The 24,492-nt window shown below is 44.8% G+C and overlaps 1 protein-coding gene across 2 annotated transcripts in view; it reads left to right on the top strand.

Moving 5' to 3' along the window:
- Nucleotides 1-24,492, top strand: part of LOC126267123 (protein cycle) — a 946,454-nt gene that overhangs the window by 597,487 nt on the left and 324,475 nt on the right. For both annotated transcript variants that reach the window (XM_049972039.1, XM_049972038.1), the window contains one exon: nt 8,888-8,960. In XM_049972039.1, the coding sequence (XP_049827996.1) occupies nt 8,935-8,960 (26 nt within the window). In that variant the 5' untranslated portion in view covers nt 8,888-8,934. The remainder of the gene's footprint in view (nt 1-8,887; nt 8,961-24,492) is intronic.

Genomic DNA, 24,492 nt, shown 5'->3' on the forward strand with positions numbered 1-24,492 from the left:
TTCTGGATGAGCTATCGAATATATTGCTTCCCCCTACTTATACCTCCCAAGGACATCACGAATGTAAAATTAGAGAGATTCGAGCGCGTACGGAGGCTTTCCGGCAGTCGTTCTTCCCGCGAACCATACGCGACTGGAATAGGAAAGGGAGGTAATGACAGTGGCACGTAAAGTGCCCTCCGCCACACACCGTTGGGTGGCTTGCGGTGTATAAATGTAGATGAAGATGTATATAAGACAACAAGTGTCTGGAGCAGTTCTTACATCGGTTACCGCTGCTACAATGGCAGGTTATCAAGATTTAAGTGAGTTTGAACGTGGTTTTATAGTCAGCCCACGAGCGATGGAGGACAGAATCTCCGAGGTAGCTATGAAGTGGGGATTTTCCTGTACGACCATTTCATAAGTGTACCGTGGATATCACGAATCCGGTAAAACATCAAATCTCCGACATCTCTGTGGACGGACAAAGATCCTGCACGAATGAGACCGACGACGACTGAAGAGAATCATTCAACATGATAGAAGTGCAGCCCTTCCGCAAATTGCTGCAGCCTTCAATGCTGGACCACAAGCAAGTGTCAGCGTGCGAACCATTCAATGAAACATCATCGATATGGGCTTTCGGAGCGGAAGGCCCACTCGTGTATCCTTGATGATTGGACGAGACAAAGCTTTACGCCTCGCCTGGGCCAGTCAACACCGACATTGGACTGTTGATGACTGGATTATGTTGCCAGGTCGTACGAGTCTCGATTCAAATTGTATCGAGTGGATGGACATGTACGGGTATGCAGACAGCCTCATGAATCCATGACCCTACATGTCAGCAGGGGACTATCCAAGCTGGCGGAGGCTCTGTGATGGTGTGGCCGTGTGCGGTTGGAGTGATATGTGACCCCTGATACGACTCGGACAGGTGACACGTACGTAAGCGTCCTGTCTGATCACCTGCATCCATTCATGTCCATTATGCATTCCGCTGGCCACCAAAATCCCCAGACATGAACATTATTGACCATATCTGCGATGTCTTGCAACATGCTGTTCAGAAGTGATCTCCACTCCCTCGTATTTTTACGAATTTATGGATAGTCCTGCAGGATTCATGGTGTCAATTCCTTCCAGACATTATTCGAGCCCATGTCACATCGTGTTGTGGCACTTCTGCGTGCTCTCGGAGACCCCACGCAATACTAGGCAGTTGTAACAGTTTCTTTGATATGACTAGAATATGACTAATATCGAATATGAGTTATTTACGAATTGTTAGTTTTTATTTATTAACAACGCTCACACCAAAAACAGTACTCAGACTATATTTTCTCACTTTTTCTAAGAAACCCCTACAATGTTCGCAGGAATTTAGAGTTATAAGTGTGATGTCAGTCATACGACCACACCGCCGCTTGAGAGATCGATCCGCCGGATGCGATTCTCTCGATAAACGGAACAGAAGAACGGCTGTGTTAGCCAAAGAGTAGTCAGCCGCGAGGCGCCGCTAGGCCACTTCATGTGTAGCGGGAGTATACTGCAGTTGTGCCAGTTGAAACATCCCCTTAGAAAATTATAAATGACTGTGCTGGTAAATCTCTTACGTTATTTGATTTCAAACAGCTGAGCAAAACTGAACGTGCTCTGACATTTCTCTCTTTACTTATTCTGATCATCAATAAACTGACACACAATATTTTTAGCGCAAAACAATCTGACTTTCAATAATCCCTGCAAAAGAATGGCCCTGACTAACAATAACCTATACCTTTCATGAATCACTTACCTCTCAAAAATCTTCGTTACTCGAACTACTGCAATACAGCGAGCGCCGATACTGCCAGCTAAATAAAAGATTCTAACTACTGAAGGCACTATCTATTGATAGGCATGTTTAGCAAATAAAAGATTTTCATGCAGAACAAACAATGTATTTACCTTAATAATGTTATACTCCTGGAAATGGAAAAAAGAACACATTGACACCGGTGTGTCAGACCCACCATACTTGCTCCGGACACTGCGAGAGGGCTGTACAAGCAATGATCACACGCACGGCACAGCAGACACACCAGGAACCGCGGTGTTGGCCGTCGAATGGCGCTAGCTGCGCAGCATTTGTGCACCGCCGCCGTCAGTGTCAGCCAGTTTGCCGTGGCATACGGAGCTCCATCGCAGTCTTTAACACTGGTAGCATGCCGCGACAGCGTGGACGTGAACCGTATGTGCAGTTGACGGACTTTGAGCGAGGGCGTATAGTGGGCATGCGGGAGGCCGAGTGGACGTACCGCCGAATTGCTCAACACGTGGGGCGTGAGGTCTCCACAGTACATCGATGTTGTCGCCAGTGGTCGGCGGAAGGTGCACGTGCCCGTCGACCTGGGACCGGACCGCAGCGACGCACGGATGCACGCCAAGACCGTAGGATCCTACGCAGTGCCGTAGGGGACCGCACCGCCACTTCCCAGCTAATTAGGGACACTGTTGCTCCTGGGGTATCGGCGAGGACCATTCGCAACCGTCTCCATGAAGCTGGGCTACGGTCCCGCACACCGTTAGGCCGTCTTCCGCTCACGCCCCAACATCGTGCAGCCCGCCTCCAGTGGTGTCGCGACAGGCGTGAATGGAGGGACGAATGGAGACGTGTCGTCTTCAGCGATGAGAGTCGCTTCTGCCTTGGTGCCAATGATGGTCGTATGCGTGTTTGGCGCCGTGCAGGTAAGCGCCACAATCAGGACTGCATACGACCGAGGCACACAGGGCCAACACCCTTCATCATGGTGTGGGGAGCGATCTCCTACACTGGCCGTACACCTCTGGTGATCGTCGAGGGGACATTGAATAGTGCACGGTACATCCAAACCGTCATCGAACCCATCGTTCTACCATTCGTAGACCGGCAAGGCAACTTGCTGTTCCAACAGGACAATGCACGTCCGCATGTATCCCGTGCCACCCAACGTGCTCTAGAAGGTGTAAGTCAACTACCCTGGCCAGCAAGATCTCCGGATCTGTCCCCCATTGAGCATGTTTGGGACTGGATGAAGCGTCGTCTCACGCGGTCTGCACGTCCAGCACGAACGCTGGTCCAACTGAGGCGCCAGGTGGAAATGGCATGGCAAGCCGTTCTACAGGACTACATCCAGCATCTCTACGATCGTCTCCATGGGAGAATAGCAGCCTGCATTGCTGCGAAAGGTGGATATACACTGTACTAGTGCCGACATTGTGCATGCTCTGTTGCCTGTGTCTATGTGCCTGTGGTTCTGTCAGTGTGATCATGTGATGTACCTGACCCCAGGAATGTGTCAATAAAGTTTCCCCTTCCTGGGACAATGAATTCACGGTGTTCTTATTTCAATTTCTAGGAGTATATATATATATCAGTTCATGATATCCAGTATTACAAATTTCCTTTTTCTGACGGACACACGTCCAGATCGTCCGCTCTCAAAACACCGCCATCTCTCTCCCCACACCCACCACTGCTGGCGGCTCACCTCCAACTGCACAAAGCTACGCGCCACATCCAAGTGCCCAACACTACAATAGCAAATATTGCAACAATGCCAACCAGCCACAGACTTCACACAGCACAGCCAGTGATTTTCATACAGAGCGCTACGTGGCGTTACCGGCGTAAAAACCTAAACAGCCTACTTAACACAGTGTACAGTTCGCAGCCGCGCTCAGTGGTCAGCCAGCGCCGATGTTAGTCATCGTCTGCAGCTCAGTCACTGCTGCCCTCAAGTCTTTGTAGCCCAGTTGTAAAGTTCCGTAATAGTACTACAGTAAAGTCAACAATAGTAAGTTGGCAGTTACAAACAATTCTACGTTATGTCTTGTCGACAGCCAAGTTAGTCTTCAAATTCACCGGATTCGACATTCAAGATTACGAGAGATTAATTCGTCACTGCAAGATGTCATTCTACAGACTATTAGTCTAGTCGTCTGCTATAATTGTCAACTAACATATCATGGTCTACAACAAAGTTAAGTAGTAAATACTTTGCAAAAACAGACATAATGTCTTATGGGATAACAGCAATCAGTGATTTTATAATGTTACTTAAAAACCGTCTTGATTGCAAATTTTTTATTCATATGACCGGTTTCGGTTCATTCAGAACCATCTTCAGATCTGATATTTCAGTTACAGGAGTAACCCGTCCAAATACAGCAATTTTCACATGCTACGTAGCACGTGAAAATTGCTGGATTTGGACGGGTTGTAGCATGTGAAAATTGCTGGATTTGGACGGGTTACTCCTGTAACTGAAATATCAGATCTGAAGATGGTTCTGAATGAGCGGAACCGGTCATATGAATAAAAAATTTGCAATCAAGACGGTTTTTAAGTAACATTAGTAAATACTTTCTTATTTTGTACTCCTGCTAGTTAATTGTGTTTTCCTGTTGTAGCTACCAAGAAGTCTTGGCATAGTAGAACCCACGTTTCCACCTTCTTGGCTACCTCATATTTGCTACCTCACGTTGATGCACTCGGTTATGGTTGAATGTCGAGAGCCATTAATAAGTGAGGCGCTTAAATCCTGACAAATGAAACTTTTTTCAATAAGCAAATTTTATTAAAACAAAATTCAAATTTAAATGAATATAGTTTTACATATAAGTAGTGGTATCTTTGAAGTGTACTCCATATAACACCTTCAGCTGCAGTGACCTCGTCCAGTCTTGCACCGAAGCGATCGCACACGCTCTTTAAAACAGCGCTGTCGATATTCGCAAATGTTGTTTCGATAGAGGTGCGTAGAGATGTTGCATTAGGAAATAAGTCTTTCGACTACGCTCCAAACATAGTATTCGAGGGGATTCAAATCCGGGCTATTCGGAAAGTCAGAATTCCTTTGACCAGAACATGTCAACGTTATCCGAAAACTACTTTTAGCCTAAACGGCTCATATGAGGTCCTCCTTATTGCCACACTTCGTGACACGCGGTTCCTCGAATACGATTTCCTCTCCGGGTTAGCGGAACCTTTCTCACACTTCTCCGAAGCATTATACTTGGCCACAATAATCGGGAACAGTTGATCTCGGGTAGCCGAGTGATCGTACTGTTTCAGTGGGCGAATTCCCAGCGCGACGACTTTCGGTAATCGCGACTCTTCGGTTGTATTCCGCACTTGTACGGAACATTTAGTCCATTTTCAGGTTCTGACTGTTAACTAGATGCCTATGGCTTTCAAGAACGCCAATCGCAACCTCCGGCGGAACTACGATATGGCGGGAAATTCAAATTGAAATTTGTCGGGATTTAAGGACCGCATCCTGCATATTGTAGTGTTCATGTTGTTCTAAAGCACTTTGCAATGTTCTTGAGAGTGGGGAACGTGCTCGGGTGGCCAAGACGGTCAAAGCGACCGCTCGCGTCAAGCAGAAGATCCCAGTTCGAGTCTTGGCCGGCGCACAGATTTTCATTGGCACTAATGCATAGTGCAGCCAAAGTTTAGCAACACTCGCAAATGCTAATATGATTCTCGAAAGTTCATAAGTGACATGGATATAATTGTGGTGCTTCTTTTGCGACGATCGACTGTTGCACCATGAGGAACCTCCTATGACTGGATCTAGATGGTGGAGGTAGGGTGCAGTTGAACCGAGTAATTACGTAAGTACAACTTGTGATCATAGTCCGGTTTAAATAAAAGAAGAAGAAAATTATATAATACCTCAATCACGGCATTTTCCAAATCGATTGTTATGTCGCATTTCATGAAATTAACATTTTAGGTACATGACAATATAAATTTGTTTCTAATTGCACTAACGTCTGCATTTGAGGATTGGTACGATAACAAACGCCACTTGCAACAGCTAGATCCCCTGAACTTATATATCTCGGAGATAAGGCTCGGCCACAGCCTAGGATTTACGTCCAAAATGAATCTCTCACTGTGCAGTGGACTATGCTATATTTGAAACAGTTTCATGTGAAACAGGAGTTTTGGAATCAGTACACACTCAACTTGAGACTCACAGATTCATTTTGGTGGAACACTGCTCCTTAATCCCTCCCCCTCCCTCTCTCCCTCCTTCCCTCCCTTCTCCGCGCCCTCGCATACATCGACGAGAGCAGGGTCACGTCAACGGTTTCTTTGGTATTTTCTTTTGTCGCTCAACAATGCTTCCATCTTCATCATTTCTGCAAGTCTGTCCCATTATGTCATAATCTCTTTTCGCATATTATTGCCGCTACTTAACCTAGTTTTCCTGTTTTTCCTCGTAATCGTACTAAAGAAGAGTTGTACCATAACCAGTCCGCGGCTCGTGAGCTTGCGGTAGCGTTCTCGCTTCTTGCGCACGGGGTCCTGGGTTCGATTCCCGGCGGGGTTAGGGATTTTCTCTGCCTTGAAATGATGTGTGTTGTGTGCCTTTCATCATCATTTAATCCTCATTCCCTTGCAAGTCGCCGTAATGGCGTTAAAGAACTTGTAGAGCGGCGGCCGAACCGCCCCGCGAAGGGTCTCCGGCCACAAATGCCATGCGCTCATTATTATTACTATAACCAAATATTTTACCTTGTTACAGATGCTTCACATCTGTGTTGTAAAATTCGATGATTCCACACTTTGTAACGCAGTTCTGTTTTACATTTTTTTGACTAACGTGCTTATGTACAGAACGGTATTTAAAATTTTTTAAATAAATATTTGTTATTGAAATGTGTCAATAGTGAATGAATAATTCTTCAATTGCCCAGCAAGGGATTAGCATCCTACTCATGTACACGGTGTGTAACTAAATTCCCGTTACAGACTTGGGGACATGCTTACCTAAATAGCAATGAGCGCTTGTCCATCCTTGACTCTGTGAAACATATTTCTTCTACTGAACAAGCTCATAGCTCTTAGGGTATGCATTTTAGAGCCCATGTTTATTGAAATTTTTTTTCTTGTTTTGGTACGTACTACCTCCTCCCGAAATATAGAAAGCAAGGAGCTTGCAGTAGAAAAGACGTGTTTCACAGTTTCGAAGTAATGCATTTTAGAGCCCATGTTAACTAGACACTTTTATCTTGTTTTGTGTAAGGAACCTGTTGTAACGCCCCAAGGTCCGAAAACTCCAGTTAACGTTGTGTGAACTTAAAGTAGGGAAGTGAGTCATCTTGACAGTGATGGCAACTATTGACGATAAAATCTACACTGGTAATATTTTGATTAACACCTACATTATTCAAATACTGAGAATACCATACAAGATGGGGAGATAAAAGGAAAGGATTTTCATAGGTTCTTTATGAAACACCTATAGAATAAATTCCAAATCATATGAACTTAAGTTAAATCCAAGAAAGTAATTCAATCAAAGATAACATTTACTATGGAAGAGAGTTGTAGCCGAATCGAAAAGGAAATTCAATGCGACTACAATTCAACTCGCATATGGAAATGTTAGTTAGTTAGCTGCTCTTGAGTCGTTCTGGAGTACTTTTGCGATAGTTGTCTGGACGCAAACGCTATTAGGTTGTTTCAGTTTTGGAAGTTTAATAATTCGTGAGGTGGAGACTGAAGTATTGCTCAGTCATTCGACTGATGGAAGTCAATCTTCACCGTTCTCAACGTGACGGTATAGTAAGAGTATTAGACTTTGAGTGATATTGGTGTATCGGACTTAGCTCTTCATACTGATGAACAGTTACAAACCTTAAGAGCAATGGATCAACGACAGAAAAACAATTCGTAGTATTGAGTACCACACAATAAAACGAAGACACGAAGAAAGACAAGTACGCCGATTAGTCAAAAGTTGTCGTCAGCGTCACGATTAAAGAACTGAACGGAAGTTAATCTTGAATGACATATCGGCGTGCGTGTATTGTAGGGACAAACAATTAATTACAGAAAGAACAATAAAATCTGAGTCAAAAGGGAAATCTTACGTGTCGCCTAACTCGTTAAACTTTTTAAGTGACTAAGTGAATACATGAATAATAGACAGTGAAGAGTGATTAGTTTAAACCAGTGTTACGGCGTATTAAAAAAAGGAAAAAAAAACATTTACTCCAACTCCATCTCTGGAGTTACGTCGGACCGTTGTTAATAACTGGTCGTAGCAACGGCATAGCAACGGAATAGTTGGTAGAAAAATTTCATCCTCGCTCTGTATTATGTGAAAAACGACAGTAATGATGAAATCGAGAATGAAGATTTTATTTCATCACAGAACCAACCGGGCATAAAAATAAAAATAAATGATTGTAGTTTACCAGTTCGCACAAACTGAGAAGACTGTTGCGCACAGATAACAGAATATTTCTAAACCACCCGAGGAGTTGTGATTACGAGAGTTACAGGTGCTGTTCCACGTCATAAAGACGGGGACGAACATCGTTAAGAGTCGCGTCTCCTCCCGGCGAGGGAAGAAGGAGGGAAGGGACATCACACTGTCCTCAAAGTCTGCAAAGGAAATTTAGTTGCGTCTTGTATCCACTGACGTTGTGGTTTCCGTGGTGGTGATATTGAACCATGGCATGTGCCTTGTCGTATGACATCACTTTCTTCTACTATATATACATAATTTCTCTTCTGATTTTTAAAATTTGTCTTGTCAGTCTGATGATAGTTGAAACAGGTCAGTTCGTTTGAAATTAGTGTGTTTGCGCCGGGCAATAAATTATCTATATTTCTGCTTTATTTATTTAGTCACATGTACACGCAAATACAATCAAAGACGGTTTTTGTTTAATAAAGCGATGAAGAGACTTTCGTATACCATTCTTATCCTTTACTTTTTAGTGAAAGTACGCTTTCCCACATTGCTTAACCAGTGTCTTCATATGGTTTGTATTGCATGACAGGGAATCACGATCTGCATTTTTGTCTGTGATTCTGATATACGGAATGACAGTGCTGGTGTGTTTTGTGTTGCAGGCGGGGAGGCGGCCAGATGACGTCACGGTCGTGCGTGCCGACGCGTCATGCGCTCCAAGCCTTCTTCCTTCAGGTGAGCAGCACTCTCATTAACGATATCACACAGTGAAAGCTTTCACGACGCCTTTTTCATGTCTTAGCTGATTCCAAGCTGTATGGTCGCGGTCCATGAAACTTACCGTTTCTAACGCTACTACGTACACAGCTGCGCTGGACATCTACATAGGTGTCCGTTGTTCCTCTGTCATACCGACCGGCGGTTCGGACGTCTAAGAGAGACATAAATACTCTGAAAATGGGGCGTGGCACAACTGTACACACGATTGGCAGAATAATCCTCGACAGAGGTAAAACTTAACTCTCGAGCTGTCATCGTCAAAGATAAAACATATAAATGGTTTCTGCAGAGCTTCTGTCCATTATGGTTTTTTTCCTTTTGTGACGGCTCCCAAACCCAAGGTCCTCGGCGGTACTTTTGGGGCAGCCACCACAAATTGTATAAAGGGTGGGTAGTGACCAGGATGTAGCTATGTCTGTTGGCCGAAAAATAATTAATGACAAGAATTGCGCCAGCTAGAGTGAAGAGATAACTTATCTTTATTTCTGACGAAACGTGCACCAGCAATACAAGTCCAAGTAATATCCAAGAGTAATCCGTGTACTGAGCCTAGTCGAATACAATAGCAAATACCACATTGCAATGGCTCCGCTATAAACTCCACGAAAGGCTAGCAATAGACAATCGACAATAGACTGTCCGTCTCGGGGCCAGCGCTCCTCCTTATATGCAAAAGGCAGACAGCGCTGCGGACCCGAGCTCAGCCATGGCGCGACCTCTTCCGTCGGCGGTAACGCCCTGAGACGCCGACGGCCGCGACAGGAACTGTGGCCAGCGATGCCACGGTCAGGGCGCGCGTGTGCGAGTTGGTTGATTGGTTGGGTCCGTGGATACATTTCCAGTAAGATTATCCCAATGTTTATATATTTCAATGGCTTCTCTGTAGAGCCGTGCATAATAATTTGTCACTGTAGACAAAATTTTGGATTAGAAAAATTCACTCATTTCCTGATTGAAGAGCATGCTCTCCCGAAGCTGATTTTTCTACTTTCCCTAGTAAGCAAAGACTTTTACGTTCCTTCAGCATATGTCCACCATATTTTTTCTCCAAATGTCTTCATTTGTATCTTTTGTGTTTCTCTGAGACCAAAGAGCGGCGTAGTATGCTGCTGCTGGCCTGCCTGTAAACAGGTTTAAAAATAACAATAAAGAAAAAAAAATTCCTTCAGAAGTGTTGGGTTGGGTTGGGTTGTTTTGGGGAAGGAGACCAGACAGCAAGGTCATGGGTCTCATCTGATTAAGGAAGGAAGTCGGCCGTGCCCTTTCAAAGGAACCATCCCGACATTTGCCTGGGGCGATTTAGGGAAATCACGGAAAACCTAAATCAAGATGGCCGGACGCGGGATTGAACCGTCGTCCTCCAGAATGCGAGGCCAGTGTCTATCCACTGTGCCACCTCGCTCGGTTTTCAGCGGTGTATTGACACTTCTATTGATAGTTACAATGTAAACATTACCGTATGGAAAATTAGTTTTATATACCCCACATTAACAGTATAGTGAAAGCATCATCATAGCCAAGACTTGAGAGATGCTGTAGTGAATGCCGCAGAGGCAAAAAATGCCTACTTCAAGTCCTCGGATAATGTAGGAGATACTGAGTTGACGAAAGGTGAAAACCACAAATGATGGAGGAGAAAGGGAATACAGAGGGCTGAAAAGGTATAGATATGAAGTGCAAAATTGAACAACAGGAATGACTATCGAATAGACGCTGCCTAAAGGAATATTAAAACGACGTATGGAGAAAATAGTAGCACCTATGTGAATATCGAGAGTTCAGGTGACAAGTCAGTACTGAACAACCAAGGGATGGTTGAAAGGTGGAAGGAATATATAGATAGGCTTTGTAAGAGAAGAAAACGTGAAGAAAGTACTATAGAAAGAGTAGAAGAAGTAGATAAATAGGTGATGAGAGATACGTCGAGCGAAATACACGCTTGAGAATAAATGTAGATGCTGCTCAATCCCACAAGTTGCGCCATTTTATTTGGGCACGAACGGCACCTGTGGAATGTCCTCAATACGTTGCAAGTAGCAGTCATGGTCAGAACAGTGTTCTGTGTAGTCGTGAGAGTGTTATATCGGAGCTAAGTGAATTGGAGCATGAGCAAGTTGTTGGTGTTCATATGGTGAGTGCTTTCGTAACCACGGATGTCGTAATGTTCAGTGTTTCAAGAGACACCGCATCGAAGATTTATCCCGGACACAGGAAAAATCGAGAAACATCACCCGCTAAGTCACAACGCGGACGAAAGCGTGTGTTGAATGATCATGACAGACCGTCCTTGAAGGGGACGACGTTGTGAAAATTAATGCAGAAGTGAATTTCACATTCGAGAACCTTGTCAGCAACAGAAAGTGAGATCCATAAGCAGGAAATTGCAGGGTCAGATGGAATTTCAAAACTATTCATCAGTTATGCAAATGCCCTTAACATTAAAGCGTGTTGCCAAAGCCATAAAACATGGACCATGAACCATCGAATATCTCGCGCTCTTAAAGGATGAGGTTCTCTAGTTACCAGTAAACCGTTTGGTCTTGTTTCGCCGTTTCCAACATTTCGACGAGTTCACGTCCCAAGAGTGAAACATGATGGGGGTTCGGCGATGAAATGGGCAGCCTTAACGTTGTATTCCGTGGGCCCCACAGTCACTCCAAGTTGGCATTACTGCCGAGGATTATGTGATTATTTTGGCAGAGCAGGTTCATCCCATGGTACAATGTTTTTGTTCCTCAGTAGTGAAGCTGTGTTCTAAGACGAGGGGGCCCCTATTGACACAACTCGCATCGTTCAGGACTAGTTCTGTGAGCACGAAGACTAATTGTCGTATCTCTCCTATCCATCAGAGTCACCAGATCTGCATTTATTCAGTCTTCATGGTCTACTTTGGAGATAAGGGTGCGTGATCTCCATCTGCCTCCATGATCTCCATCTGCCTTCATCACCGTTACCGGAAGTTGCCACTATTCCGCAGGAAGTACAGTATAATATTCCCTTGAAAACCATAGAGGAACTGTATTTAGCCACGCCGAGACGGCTGGAAGCTGTTTTGAATGCCGTAGGATTTCCTACATCGTATGAGGCATGGTAATATGTTGTGTTTTTGGTGTTTGCATGTTTTTGTTCACCTCCTGTCTGATACATCGGCGTTGCCCCAGACCCTTGCAAGAACTAACCGTGACAGAAATTATACTGTAAGTAGGTACAAGTGGAGACAGTTTGCAGCAGTTACGGAGAAATGAAGTGGCGTGCAGAGGATAGATTAGGGTGGAGAGCTGCAACAAAAGTTTTCGGACTGAGGACCACAACATGACAATGGAAGAATGGGATCTACATTAAATAAGTTTTCTGCTGGAAACTTAATATAAATCATAAAGCGCCATGATACTCGTGGTCCTTAGCCTGAGGCTTGTTTCGTGGATTGCGATTAAAATATACCGCATTATCCTGAGGATTGTTTCGTGCAGTGCGGCGGAAATATACCGCGCGCAGGCACAAAAGCTTTGATCGCGACACCGCGACCTACGCCTTGATCGTCGCTACCCACTTCGCACACTCTGCTAGCTCCTCTCGTGCTGCGCGGGCAAATGTCGCGCACGTGACACTTTCTGCCGCTTTCTGAAATACCTGACGGAAGTGATCTTGTGATGATACCTCCACTCGGGCTCTTACGGCCTGGTAGCGTGTTTGCGACCTGGCAAATTACGTGGCTGCCGTACACCACTTCGATGGCTTCTTATCGCGCATGCGTACCAGCAAATCGCATTAGAGATGGAATACCTGTCATCTCATCGTAATCGCAACACAAGGTCTCATCTAGTATAGTTGTTCGTGGGGGAGTTGGAAAATAAGTTTCCCCTGTCGACTATGGTCAGAGTTATGTGTGAAAGGAAAAAAAAACAACAGAGAATGAGACATTATGGATAAGACATACCTTTATTTTTCTACATAATTTCCAAGTACATTGAGACATTTGTCATACCGCTTTATAAGCTTGAAAAAGCCTTCCAGGAAAAAAATCAGGGCGTTGCATACGGAAGAAGCGTTGAACGGCTTGTTTGTCGTCAGCATTGGTGCCAAAGCGCCTTCCACCGAGAGTCTTCTTCAAAGCAGGAAACAGATGGAAGTCACTTGGTGCGAGATCTGGACTGTAAGGCAGATGGTGTGGGCGCTCCCAACCAAGAGTTGCAGTATGGTTTTGCATTGCCGTCGCCATGTATGGTCTCGCATTGTTATCCAACAGCAGAACACCAGATCTGGGAAGGCCAGGCCGCTTTTTCCGAATCGCCTCTTTCAATTTTGACAGAGTGGCACAGTACCGCGCAGCAATGATGGTTGCATCCTCCAGAAAGTCCAGCAGCAAAACTCGTTTGGCGTCCCAGAAAACGGTGAGTACCACTTTACCCGCAGACGGAGTGCTTTTGAACTTCTTTCGGACAGGTGATGACGGATGTTTCCACTCCATGGACGCGGCCTTCGATTCGGGCGTGTAATGGTGGACTACGTTTCATCCCCCATCACAATCCGAAACAGAATGTCATTGCCAGATTCATGCTAACGCACGAGCTGTTCCAGACTGAACACCATGCGTTGTTCCATGTGTGTCGGGGTTAGTTGGCGGGGCATCTATCATGCTGACACCTTCCTGTATCGAAGACTGTCTGGATGATCTTGCGAGCTCGCTCACGTCCGATTCCAAGTTCTGCCGCTACTCTATCGATGGTGATACGTCGGTTCGCTTTAATCATGTCATGAAATTTGCATCTTTAGTGGCCGTGCGCTTCCGTCCAGGTCTCGATACGTCCTGCACTTGCTGACGTCCATCAATGAATTGCTAGCATTATCTCCGCATCATTTGCCTCGACATCACACCTAACCCATACACCTCAACAAGGCGGTTATGAATTTCTGTGCCTAATACTCCACGTGCTCATTCATAGCGGATAACAGCTCGGCCGGCCGGAGTGGCCGTGCGGTTCTAGGCGCTTCAATCTGGAACCGCGCGACCGCTACTGTCGCAGGTTCGAAACCTGCCTCGGGCATGGATGTGTGTGATGTTCTTAGGTTAGTTAGGTTCAAGTAGTTCTACGTTCTAGGGGACTGATGACCTCAGATGTTGTCCCAAAGTGCTCAGAGCCATTTGAACCATTTTTTTGATAACAGCTCTCACTTCCGCCTGTGACCACGCGTCCTAAATGCACCTTTTCTCCATAACTCCGGAAAAAGACTGAGCGACTGGCCTTCGCTTTGCGCAGGCACTGCGAGAGCGCCGTCTGCTTGATAGCGGTCGACTTCTACCCAGTGGTGTGTCGGTGTCTTGCACGTGTGCGCTCACCTGCCGTGTAGTCTTTCGCCCATATCACACAACTCTGCCCACTGTTGACAGGGAAAACTTATTTTCCAACTCCCTCTCAAGGAAAAGGCTGAAACCCTTTTGTCAACCTCATAACTTTTCCCTAAAAAAACTAAAGTATGGCAATTTCTACTTGTCAAAAAGTGAAGCAGATAACCCCATCCAAGCAACGTTATTTCAGCTTATAGAGAGTGAATGTGACGCAAATACAATTGGAACTTGTTACAGCAGACAGATAATGCCACAGGATGCCTACAAAAGTCGAGCACACAAATCGTCCTTGCCTTATTAACTGATATAAATTTACCTGACAAAGGTGTGTAATCTTCCGAAACACGTAGTGGGAATAGCAGCAAATGTAAATGATTGTTTTAGTTTATATTTTCCTTTGGAATTCACAACGGGCACGGCAAGGTTAACCTAAAATGTCTGGTAATACATCAAGGCAAGTGGTGGCACTGCACATTTAAAAAAAAAAAATAAAAAAAAAAAAAAAAAAGGGAAATTTGTCGTAAGATCTTATGGGACCAAACTGCTGAGGTCATCGGTCCCTAAGCTTACGCACTACTTAATATAACTTAAACTAACTTACACGCAGGACAACACTTACACCCATGCCGAGGGAGGACTCGAACCTCTGGCGGGGGAAGTCGCGCGGACCGTCATAAGGCGCCCCAAACCACGCCGCTATACTGTGTGGCTGCAGCCGGAGACGAAGTACTTGAACAGTGTTAACAAAACAATCGGCTGTATTTGAATCCAACGTTATTTATTCTTTTTAAAACGTGCTACCAGTTTCGACACCGAGAGGTGTCATCTTCAGGTCCCAAATGTAACCGGACATCCACAACCTTTTTCATGTGCAGTGAACAGAATCGTATGCAGTTCGACCATGTTGGGCTTGTTATTTTCACGGAAGGTACGGAATCTTTTCCTTGCACGTGGATGGCAGTTTACACTTGTGGTCTGAAGATGGCGCCATTTGAGGTCGAAACAGGTAGCACGTTTAAAAAGAATTAACGACGTTGGATTCAAATACAGCTGGTGGTTTTGTTATTATTATTCAAGTACTAACCTAAAATGTTCGCATTTAGAGAAACTGTTCAATTCTCGGCTGGGTCGGAGATTTTCTCCGCTCAAGGACTGGGTGTTGTCTTGTCTCCATCATTTCAACCCCATCCGGCGCGCAGGTCGCCCTATGTGGCGTCGAGTGTAATAAGACCTGCACCGAGGCGGCTGGACCTGCCCCGCTAGGGGCCTCCTGGCCAATGACACCAAACGCTCATTTCCATTTCCACTGCGAATTAGGCACGTAACGCGAGGTGACAAGGGCGTTAAGCTCACTACCTGATCAAAAGGAACCGGACACCCCTATGTAATTCTGAATCGACCACCAGATACCACGAGAAGCGGACCCGCCATTATAAAAGAGGCAGGGAGTACTGTGTTGTCAGTAGGAAGCAGTAACAGCAGAACGGGTCAGTCGAGAGAGCTCAGTGATTTCGAACGCGGACTAGTCAGTGGACGTCACGCGAGTAACAAATCCGTCATAGACATTTCAACCCTTCTAAAGTTACCCAAATCGACTGTTGATGATGTGATTGTGAACTGGAAACGCCAAGCAACAACCGTAGCCAGCCCAAGGTCAGTCTGGCATCATGTACTGATGAGCATTCCGGAGGATGGTTGTAATAAATCTCATGAAATCAACGGAAGAAATAAGTCGTGAGTCCGGTGTGCTACCAGCAGTCCATCTAGCACAATTAGTCTGCGTAAAGAGTTAAAAACAATGGGGTACAGCGGCCGAACAGCTGCTCAAAAGCCACACTTTTCTGGAGTCAATGTTAAGCAACGCTTAAAGTGGTCAAAAGAGCGATGTTGTTGGGCGGTGGATTACTGGACACGCGTGATTAGGAGTGCCGAGTCACGCTATACTCTGTGGCAAACCGTTAGAACGGTTTGGGTTTGCCAAATGCCTGGGGAATGTTACCTGCCGTGATATGTAAGGACAATAGTGAAATAGTGAGGAGATTCTTATAGGTTGAGGGGGGGGGGGGGGACTCTTGGAGGAGTTTATGGTCGTTAGTGGTTACGAAAACGCTGAATTCGTTAGGACGTCAACTCGTTTCACAGCATTCTGTACTGCGTACGGAATAAGAGCACGTCGGATACGATGATTGTATCAGCATATTCAGCATATCAATGCACTTTGCCATGAAGCAGCATATGTAAGCTAATGGTTTGTGAACAATAACGTTCCTGAAACGGACTGTCCTGTACAGACTTCTGACCTTGTGGACACTATAGTACTGGTTGTAACTTTTACATTTTATTCAACTGAAGTTTGAAATATGTTTTCATTAACTAATTTTCGGATAAGAAATATGTTTTCGAATACCGACTACTTTCTGTATCCTATTGGCAGTAGCAGTAACAGAGTAGTGTGTTTGTATTTTTATGGACGATTGAGTTATAGGTTGGGACGTAATTCTGGGGAGAAGTGACATTCATCAGTCTGCACAGTGCGATTCAGTACATTACATATTAAGTGCTGGATTGCAAAAACTTGTTCAGGGTGTCGACTCTTGTTGTCACTAACAATGTGGGACAGGATCTCATATCCTGCGTTCTTAAAATATGATATTCTCTAGTTAGCAGTGAATTTATAAAAAAACTTTTCTTCGCCTTCGAAATTTGCGCATGCTGCCATCTTAATTTGGTTGTTTATTGCAGCAACAGTGGACCATTGTGTTGGCAGAACAACATATGTATTTAGTAACATACCACAAGAACCTGATATTACATAAAAAACAAACAATAAAAATATTTGCAGAGCTGTTTTATACAATATTGCGTCACATACTTCTGTTTAGTTTTATATCTTCTTTCTCTTCCACAAATTAATTAAATGAATTTCAATTACTGTACTTGTTATTTTATTTGCTATCTTGAACGTTCCTATTGCAGTATTCAGCACTACTGCGATCTTAAGTCATTCTGCTGGATGTAGACACAGTCACTCAACCAAAGCAGAAACGTTTGTAAGCTGGAAGTAGCACAGACATGGCTGGAGCCCACTGCATTCATGTGGCAGTGACGTGAGATGCACTCATGTCCAGTGGGTGGTGCACCACCAGACTGTGTGTGTTCCAGCTGAAGCTGCAAGCCAGGTGCAGCCTTGTTCCACGCCACACGCCAGATCGCCTACCATGCCACTCCGTTAGCCATGCCTAATATCGGCCACTTTCACATTAACATCACCTGGACGATAGAAAATTCTCAATTTGTTAAACAATATGTCAGATGCAATTTCTGCATAACACCGACATATTGACAGCCTAGAGTTAAAGATTTTTTTACTTATGTCATGTTTTTTGTAGGATATTAGCTTTTGTTGTTTTTCATAACACCAACTACTTCGTAACCTACTCAGAAGTATACATCTACATCTACATTTACATGACTACTCTGCAATTCACATTTAAGTGCTTGGCAGAGGGTTCATCGAACCACAATCATACTATCTCTCTACTATTCCACTCCCGAACAGCAAGCGGGAAAAACGAACACCTAAACCTTTCTGTTCGAGCTCTGATTTCTCTTATTTTATTTTGATGATCATATCTAACTATGTAAGTTGGGCTCAACAAAATAATTTCGCATTCGGAAGAGAAAGTTGGTGACTGAAAATTCGTAAATAGATCTCGCCGCGACGAAAAACGTCTTTGCTTTCATGACTTCCATCCCAACTCGCGTATCATATCTGCCACACTCTCTCCCCTATTACGAGATAATACAAAACAAGCTGCCCTTTTTTGCACCCTTTCGATGTCCTCCGTCAATATCACTTGGTAAGGATCCCACACCGCGCACCATTATTCTAACAGAGGACGAACGAGTGTAGTGCTAGCTATCCCTTTACTGGACTTGTTGCATCTTCTAAGTGTTCTGCCAATGAAACGCAACCTTTGGCTCGCCTTCCCGACAATATTATCTATGTGGTCCTTCCAACTGAAGTTGTTCGTAATTTTAACACCCAGGTACTTAGTTGAAATGACAGCCTTGAGAATTGTACTATTTATCGAGTAATCGAATTCCAACGGATTTCTTTTGGAACTCATGTGGATCATCTCACACTTTTCGTTATTTAGCGTCAACTGCCACCTGACACACCATTGATAATTTTTACTTATGGACCGTCTGACAGCAACTGAATAAAACACAATTTTAGTGCAATACGTGTTTCGCCTTTATTTTCTTCAAGGCATCATCAGTGGCCTGGAATATGTACATATGTTAGCTATTTAATTTACATTTTTGTCACTGTGCCTATAGGTTATAAACAGCTCTGGTGGTTGGTATTTCCTATTAAGTAGTAATGTTTTGAACTGTACTTACAGGTTGCGTGGACAATTTCTTACATATTACGCTCCTGTCGCATTTTTGGTGTTGTTGTTCTTATTAGGAATGCCGATTTGCGGTTTTTCCCCACATTCCACAGCACTATGAACTGAACACTTGTTTCAATGCAATGTTTTGGTTTCTGTTGCCGCTGTCAAATGTTTTTGTCAAAGATCGAATGTTATTGCCAAACTTTCGAGTGTAATTATTGAAGTATCTGTGATCTTTTCGTGTATGCATTTGTGTGTGTGTGTGTGTGTGTGTGTGTGTGTGTGTGTGTGTGTGTGTGTGTGTTATGGTGTGGTTTTTTTTGGCTCTGCTTATGTGTGTGTGTATTTTGGTGCGGTATAAAAAAAATACCACACCATAACACACACACACAAAGCACGAAACAGGCGTAGTAACACGCTTACGAACCTTCGTGTATGTCGCACAATTCCTTGGTGCTGCGACTTTTTTCCGTCAGTTTAGTTGGTACTAACTGCACACAGTAAATGTTGTTGTAACTTACTCCGACTCACATGACTGAATTTCCCTGGGCTTCGCGCTACATGAAAAACACGAATGTGTGCTCGTAGCCTAAGGCTACGCGTGTGTTCCATGCGGGAGGTGCGAAGTTAGTCCTGTGCAATCACGCGTTCTTGCCGAACTGTCGTAAATAGAGTTGAGTGCGAACAGGAACACAGTTTTGGATTCAGCGGCTCGCAGCCCTCGATAGTTGCGGCGGCAGCCATAGAGATAATTAATTGCCGGTCTGCCCTGACCGCACACACGAGGTTAATCCAGCCACGCGCTGCCGGACGCGCGGTGTCTGCCGGGATGCCTGTCTCGTAGGCGTCTCTCGCTGTAGCTTGAGCGCGCATGGAGATAGCTCATCTGAATCGTTTAAGAGCAACGGAGCAATGCCTGTTGAACGATTATACTGATAACTAGCGATGGTTGTAATAACAGGTAGCGGTGCCACTGTGCAACAAATCACTCGCCAGCAGGGACAATGACAATCGGTTTACGAGCCATACTTGGCATTATCACTAGACAGCGATGCGGAAATGGATTAGTTCAAGCTCCATGCCTCATCACAGAATTTGGGCAGGGTTGGAGGATTGCTGCTGTGTCAAGTAGCATACGTTGTGATTTATGGTAGACTTAACGTCATACAGTGCTGGTGCATGCATGTTTCAGAGCACATCGCTCAGCGCACATCGTCAAACATGGGGCTCAGCAGCAGATGACACATACATGTTTCTATGTCGACCCAACTACGCTGTCAATACGACTGAAGTGGGCACCGGACCAACATAATTGGACAGTGGATTAGTGGAAACAAGTTACCTGGCCGGATAAATCACCTTTCTCCTTACACCGGGTCGATGGTCGTTTCGGGATACGCGGTCATAATGGGGAAAGGCTGCCCGAAACCACGCTAAAAACGAAGGCTGATGGGGCGGTATTACACTATGGGAAACAATCATTTCGATTTCCGTCAGACCTGTGGTAGTAAATGAAGGCACTAGATAGCTGTAGCTTGTGGGAATGCTACAGCAAACCACCTGAATTCCTTTGATGTCCGCCTCGACGCCTTTGACATCTGCCAGTATGTTAGCTGACCGTGTTGAAAGGCCACAATCGTTCTATATTTGTTTGATATTGGAACTACCAAATTAGCCTGATCTGAAAATCATAAGACACTTCTGGATCGCTATCGGTCACCAACTCCGCACCCAAGAACCACAGACGCATAGTTTATGCGGGCTGTGTGACCTCTTGCTTTGACATCTGGTGCCCCCTGTGTCCGGAAACCTACCAAGATCTAGTCGAATCCATGCTACGCATAAACGCTGACGCATTGCGTTCTAAAGGTGGCCCAACACGTTATTCAGCATGTAGTTCTTATGAAACCACGTAGATCCTTCCAAGCCAATAACTGCTTGTGAGTGTGCATCCTACCTTTATGAAGACTTTCAGAAGCGGCAGCCATGCCAGGTTGTCATTTGTATCGGACTGCAGCCCTATTTCTCCGGGTGCATGACAGTCACCGGTGCCCATCGAAGCCACTGACAGTCCTTCTGGTGGCTAAACTTGCGGTTAGAAATTATTCTGACAGGCACCGAGTATTATAAGGAATTTCATTTAACCTCACTCTTTTGACTAGCCTCGGTGTCAGTGACTCTACCTCTCAATGTGTCTGACTAGTGCCACGTCGATACCGCTCCACCGAGCTCACGTCCCTATCGTTTTTCCCAATCTCACTGCTACGATGTCACATAAGAATTGCGGCAGTAATATTCTTAACGAGTATCTAGTAGTCTTTTATAGCACTACTCTGGCAAAAATACAGTTGATTTGTGTTTTCATGAATTACTGTTGGTTTGGGAAGTATATACATGGAATAGAAACTACTTCCAATGTGCGTTCGGTATTTCGTAAGAATATAAATAACGCTTATGTGAAACTTCCTGACAGATTAAAAGTGTGTGCTGGACCGAGACTCGAACTGGGGACCTTTGCATTTCGCGGGCAAGTGCTCTACCAACTGAGCTACCCAAGAATGACTCACGACCCGTCCTCACAGCTTCAATTCTGCCAGTACCTCGTCTCCTACTTTCCAAACTTCACAGAAGTTCTCCTGCGAACCTTGCAGAACTAGCAGTCCTGGAAGAAAAGATATTGCGGAGACATGGCTTAGCGACAGCCACAGCCAGGAGTGCTAGTTCTGCAACGTTCGCAGAAGTTTGCAAGGTAGGAGACGAGGTACTGCCAGAATTGAAGCTGTGAGGACGGGTCGTGAGTCGTTCTTGGGTAGCTCAGTTGGTAGAGCACTTGCCAGCGAAAGGCAAAGGTCTTGAGTTCGATTCTCGGACCGGCACACAGTTTTAATCTGTCAGGAAGTTTCATATCAGCGCACACTCCGCTGCAGAGTGAAAATCTCACTCTGAACGCTGGTAGTGTAGTAACACACGAGGACTTGGCGAAATGTAATGCCTCCCAATATTGTATACTGTTCTCATTATGAGACTTTCTCGCTTCGCTGATGCAAGTTGCAACCCTCTACCGCTAAAGGTCTCGGAATTCTAGCGATTAACAAGGTGGTGCGTAACGTATGTATATTAATGCGTGAGATACAGCCTGCTGTAAACGAGTTCTGAATTCGAAGAGTTCATGCGCACATGAGCACTCCCAGCATGACAATGCCACACCACTTAAAAGCGCTGTGACATCTGTAACAATTCGGCGCCTTGGGTTCAGTGTCATCGATCAGCCTCTACACAGTCCCGACTTGTCCCCATCGGATTTTCATCTGTTTCCAAAACTTAAAGAACACCTCCGACGACTACTTTGATAATGATGAAGCGGAGCAAGGAGAGGTGAGGTTTTGGTTCCGTGACGGTATCAACAAACTGGTCTCTCACTAGGAGAGATATTTTCGTCGCCAGGGTGACTATTTTCAAAAATAAATCTGTAACCATGAAGAATAAAGATGTAGAAAGAATAAAGATGTCGAATATTAATAAATTTTGTTTTGTGTGAGTGCTTTAAGAGTTTTCATGCCGGAGGCATTATTTTTAAGCACGCCCTCGTAGCAATGCATGTTAGAAAAACTTTTTCGGTAGCGAATAAATAAACGTGTATTATTTATTCGTTAGCTTGATGATATAATTGAATATGCACATTTTGCCATGAGTCATTGAGGCCTTTCCCAGCGCAACGTATGATTATATACCGTACACACAGGGGAAGGCAACAATATGGATGCCGCCGGAAGCTTCTTGAACAAAAAGAAGGCAGCCTGCACTAACGTGGGTCACGCAGCGTACAGCCATGCACCACAGATGTCCCACGGGCGTGAGTCCCTCTTAAATACGTAACCTATGTTAGTGCAGACTTGGTTTTTCTCATTCGAGAAACTTTTCTGCCGATGACTACAGTGTTGTCTTCCTCTGTCGAGCGAGCTCTGATTCTTTCTCAGTATCTCTATCTTTATTAAATCTAGTGCATGCTATAAAACGCAAATAACTTGAGCCACCGCTATTTGGCTGCAAAAAACAACTCTGAAAATGATGATTCCAGGGAACTGACTCAAGCGAACTACCGAGGTCTGGAGGTGTTTCACTCCGGAACTCGGCAGCTGTGGCCGAGCGGTTCTAGGCGCTATAGCCCGTAAACGCGCTGCTGTTACGGTCTCAGGTTCGAATCCTGCCTCGAGCATGGATGTGTGTGATCTCCTTAGGTTAGTTAGGTTTAAGTAGTTCTAAGTTCTAAGGGACTGATGACCTCAGATGTTAACTCCCATAGTGCTCAGAGCCATTTGAACCATTTGGGCGGCTGAAATTCCTCAGAGAATTATTCTAATGACTGATGAATGTCACCTCTCCTCCCCATTATCTCTCAGCCTATAACTCATAGCCGGCCGCTGTGGCCGAACGGTTCTAGGCGCTTCAGTCCGGAACCGCGCTGCTGCTACCTCGAATCCTGACTCGGGCATGGATGTGTGTAATGTCCTTAGGTTAGTTAGGGTTAAGTAGTTATAAGTCTATGGGATTGATGACCTCAGATGTTAAGTCCCATAGTGCTCAGAGTCATTTGAACTCCGGCACTTGCGACTACTACAGCTCGCTGCAGGTGACAAAGCAGCAGCCCACGTCACTTAGCTTACGTGCAGTATTTCGTAAAATGCCATGTTTAGTGTCACTTAACCTGGAATATACTGTAGCAGTCTTGCGTACTTCATGCGATATTCCTGGAATGGTATTTTCAATACTCCTGCATGACGTAACGTTGCAAAGCTACTCAAAGTGAAACGAGCACGTAAGAGCGGTAGTAGGGAAAGCAAATGGTCTGCTTCGATATATTTGCAAAATTTTAGGTAAGTGCAGATCATCTATAAAGAAGGCCGCGTTTAGAACACCAGCGCGACGCAGTCTTGAGTACTGCTCGATTGTTTGGGATTTCTGCTAGGTCGGATTAAATCATGACACCGAAACAGTTCAGAGGGGGTCTGCTAGATTTGTTACGGGTAGGTTCGATTTCGGTGAGATGCTTCGTGAATTGAAATAGGATTTCCTAAAGTAAAATAACTCTCTCTCCGCGAAACACTATTCACGAAGGTAAGATAGTTTGCAGTGGGATCCTACTGCAACCAAGATACATGTCGCGTAAGGACCGTGAAGACCAGAGAAACAGGGCTGCTACGGAAGTATACAGACAGTCGGTTTTCCTCCGCTACATTTGGTAGAGGTACAGGAAAGGAAATCACTAGTATTGGTACAAAGTGCCCTCCGCCTTGCACCAAGTTGTGACTTGCGGAGTATGTATGTAGGTGTAGTCTTTGTGATTGTGTTTTGAGCGATGGGAAAGTTTATAAGTTGTTTGTAGAGCAATCATGTATTTTACATGCGATGTCTCCATGCATCATCCGAAACGAAGGATACGTCTTTTAAAAAAAGAATGACAAATGTGAGGACTACCTGCTTTTTATTTTGCGTTTACAACAGCTGCACTAAGGAAGCTTGTAGGTTTCCTGGTAAACTTTAATAACTGGTTTCACAATTTTTGTGTCTTTGACAAACCATGGGATGTCTTGTCGGCTTGCAGTGCTCGTCTTCAGGTAGTTCTATTTTGCTGTCCTCAGTTACATGCCAATATCAACATCGATCTGCCACGATTCAGTGTCAACAAATAAATCACAGGTCTTCTGGAGATCCTACGTCTGAGACGCTTGTTAGAAACCAT

Source organism: Schistocerca gregaria, chromosome 4 (genome assembly GCF_023897955.1).
Source record: "Schistocerca gregaria isolate iqSchGreg1 chromosome 4, iqSchGreg1.2, whole genome shotgun sequence".
In the NCBI taxonomy this organism is placed as follows: Eukaryota; Metazoa; Arthropoda; class Insecta; order Orthoptera; family Acrididae; genus Schistocerca; species Schistocerca gregaria.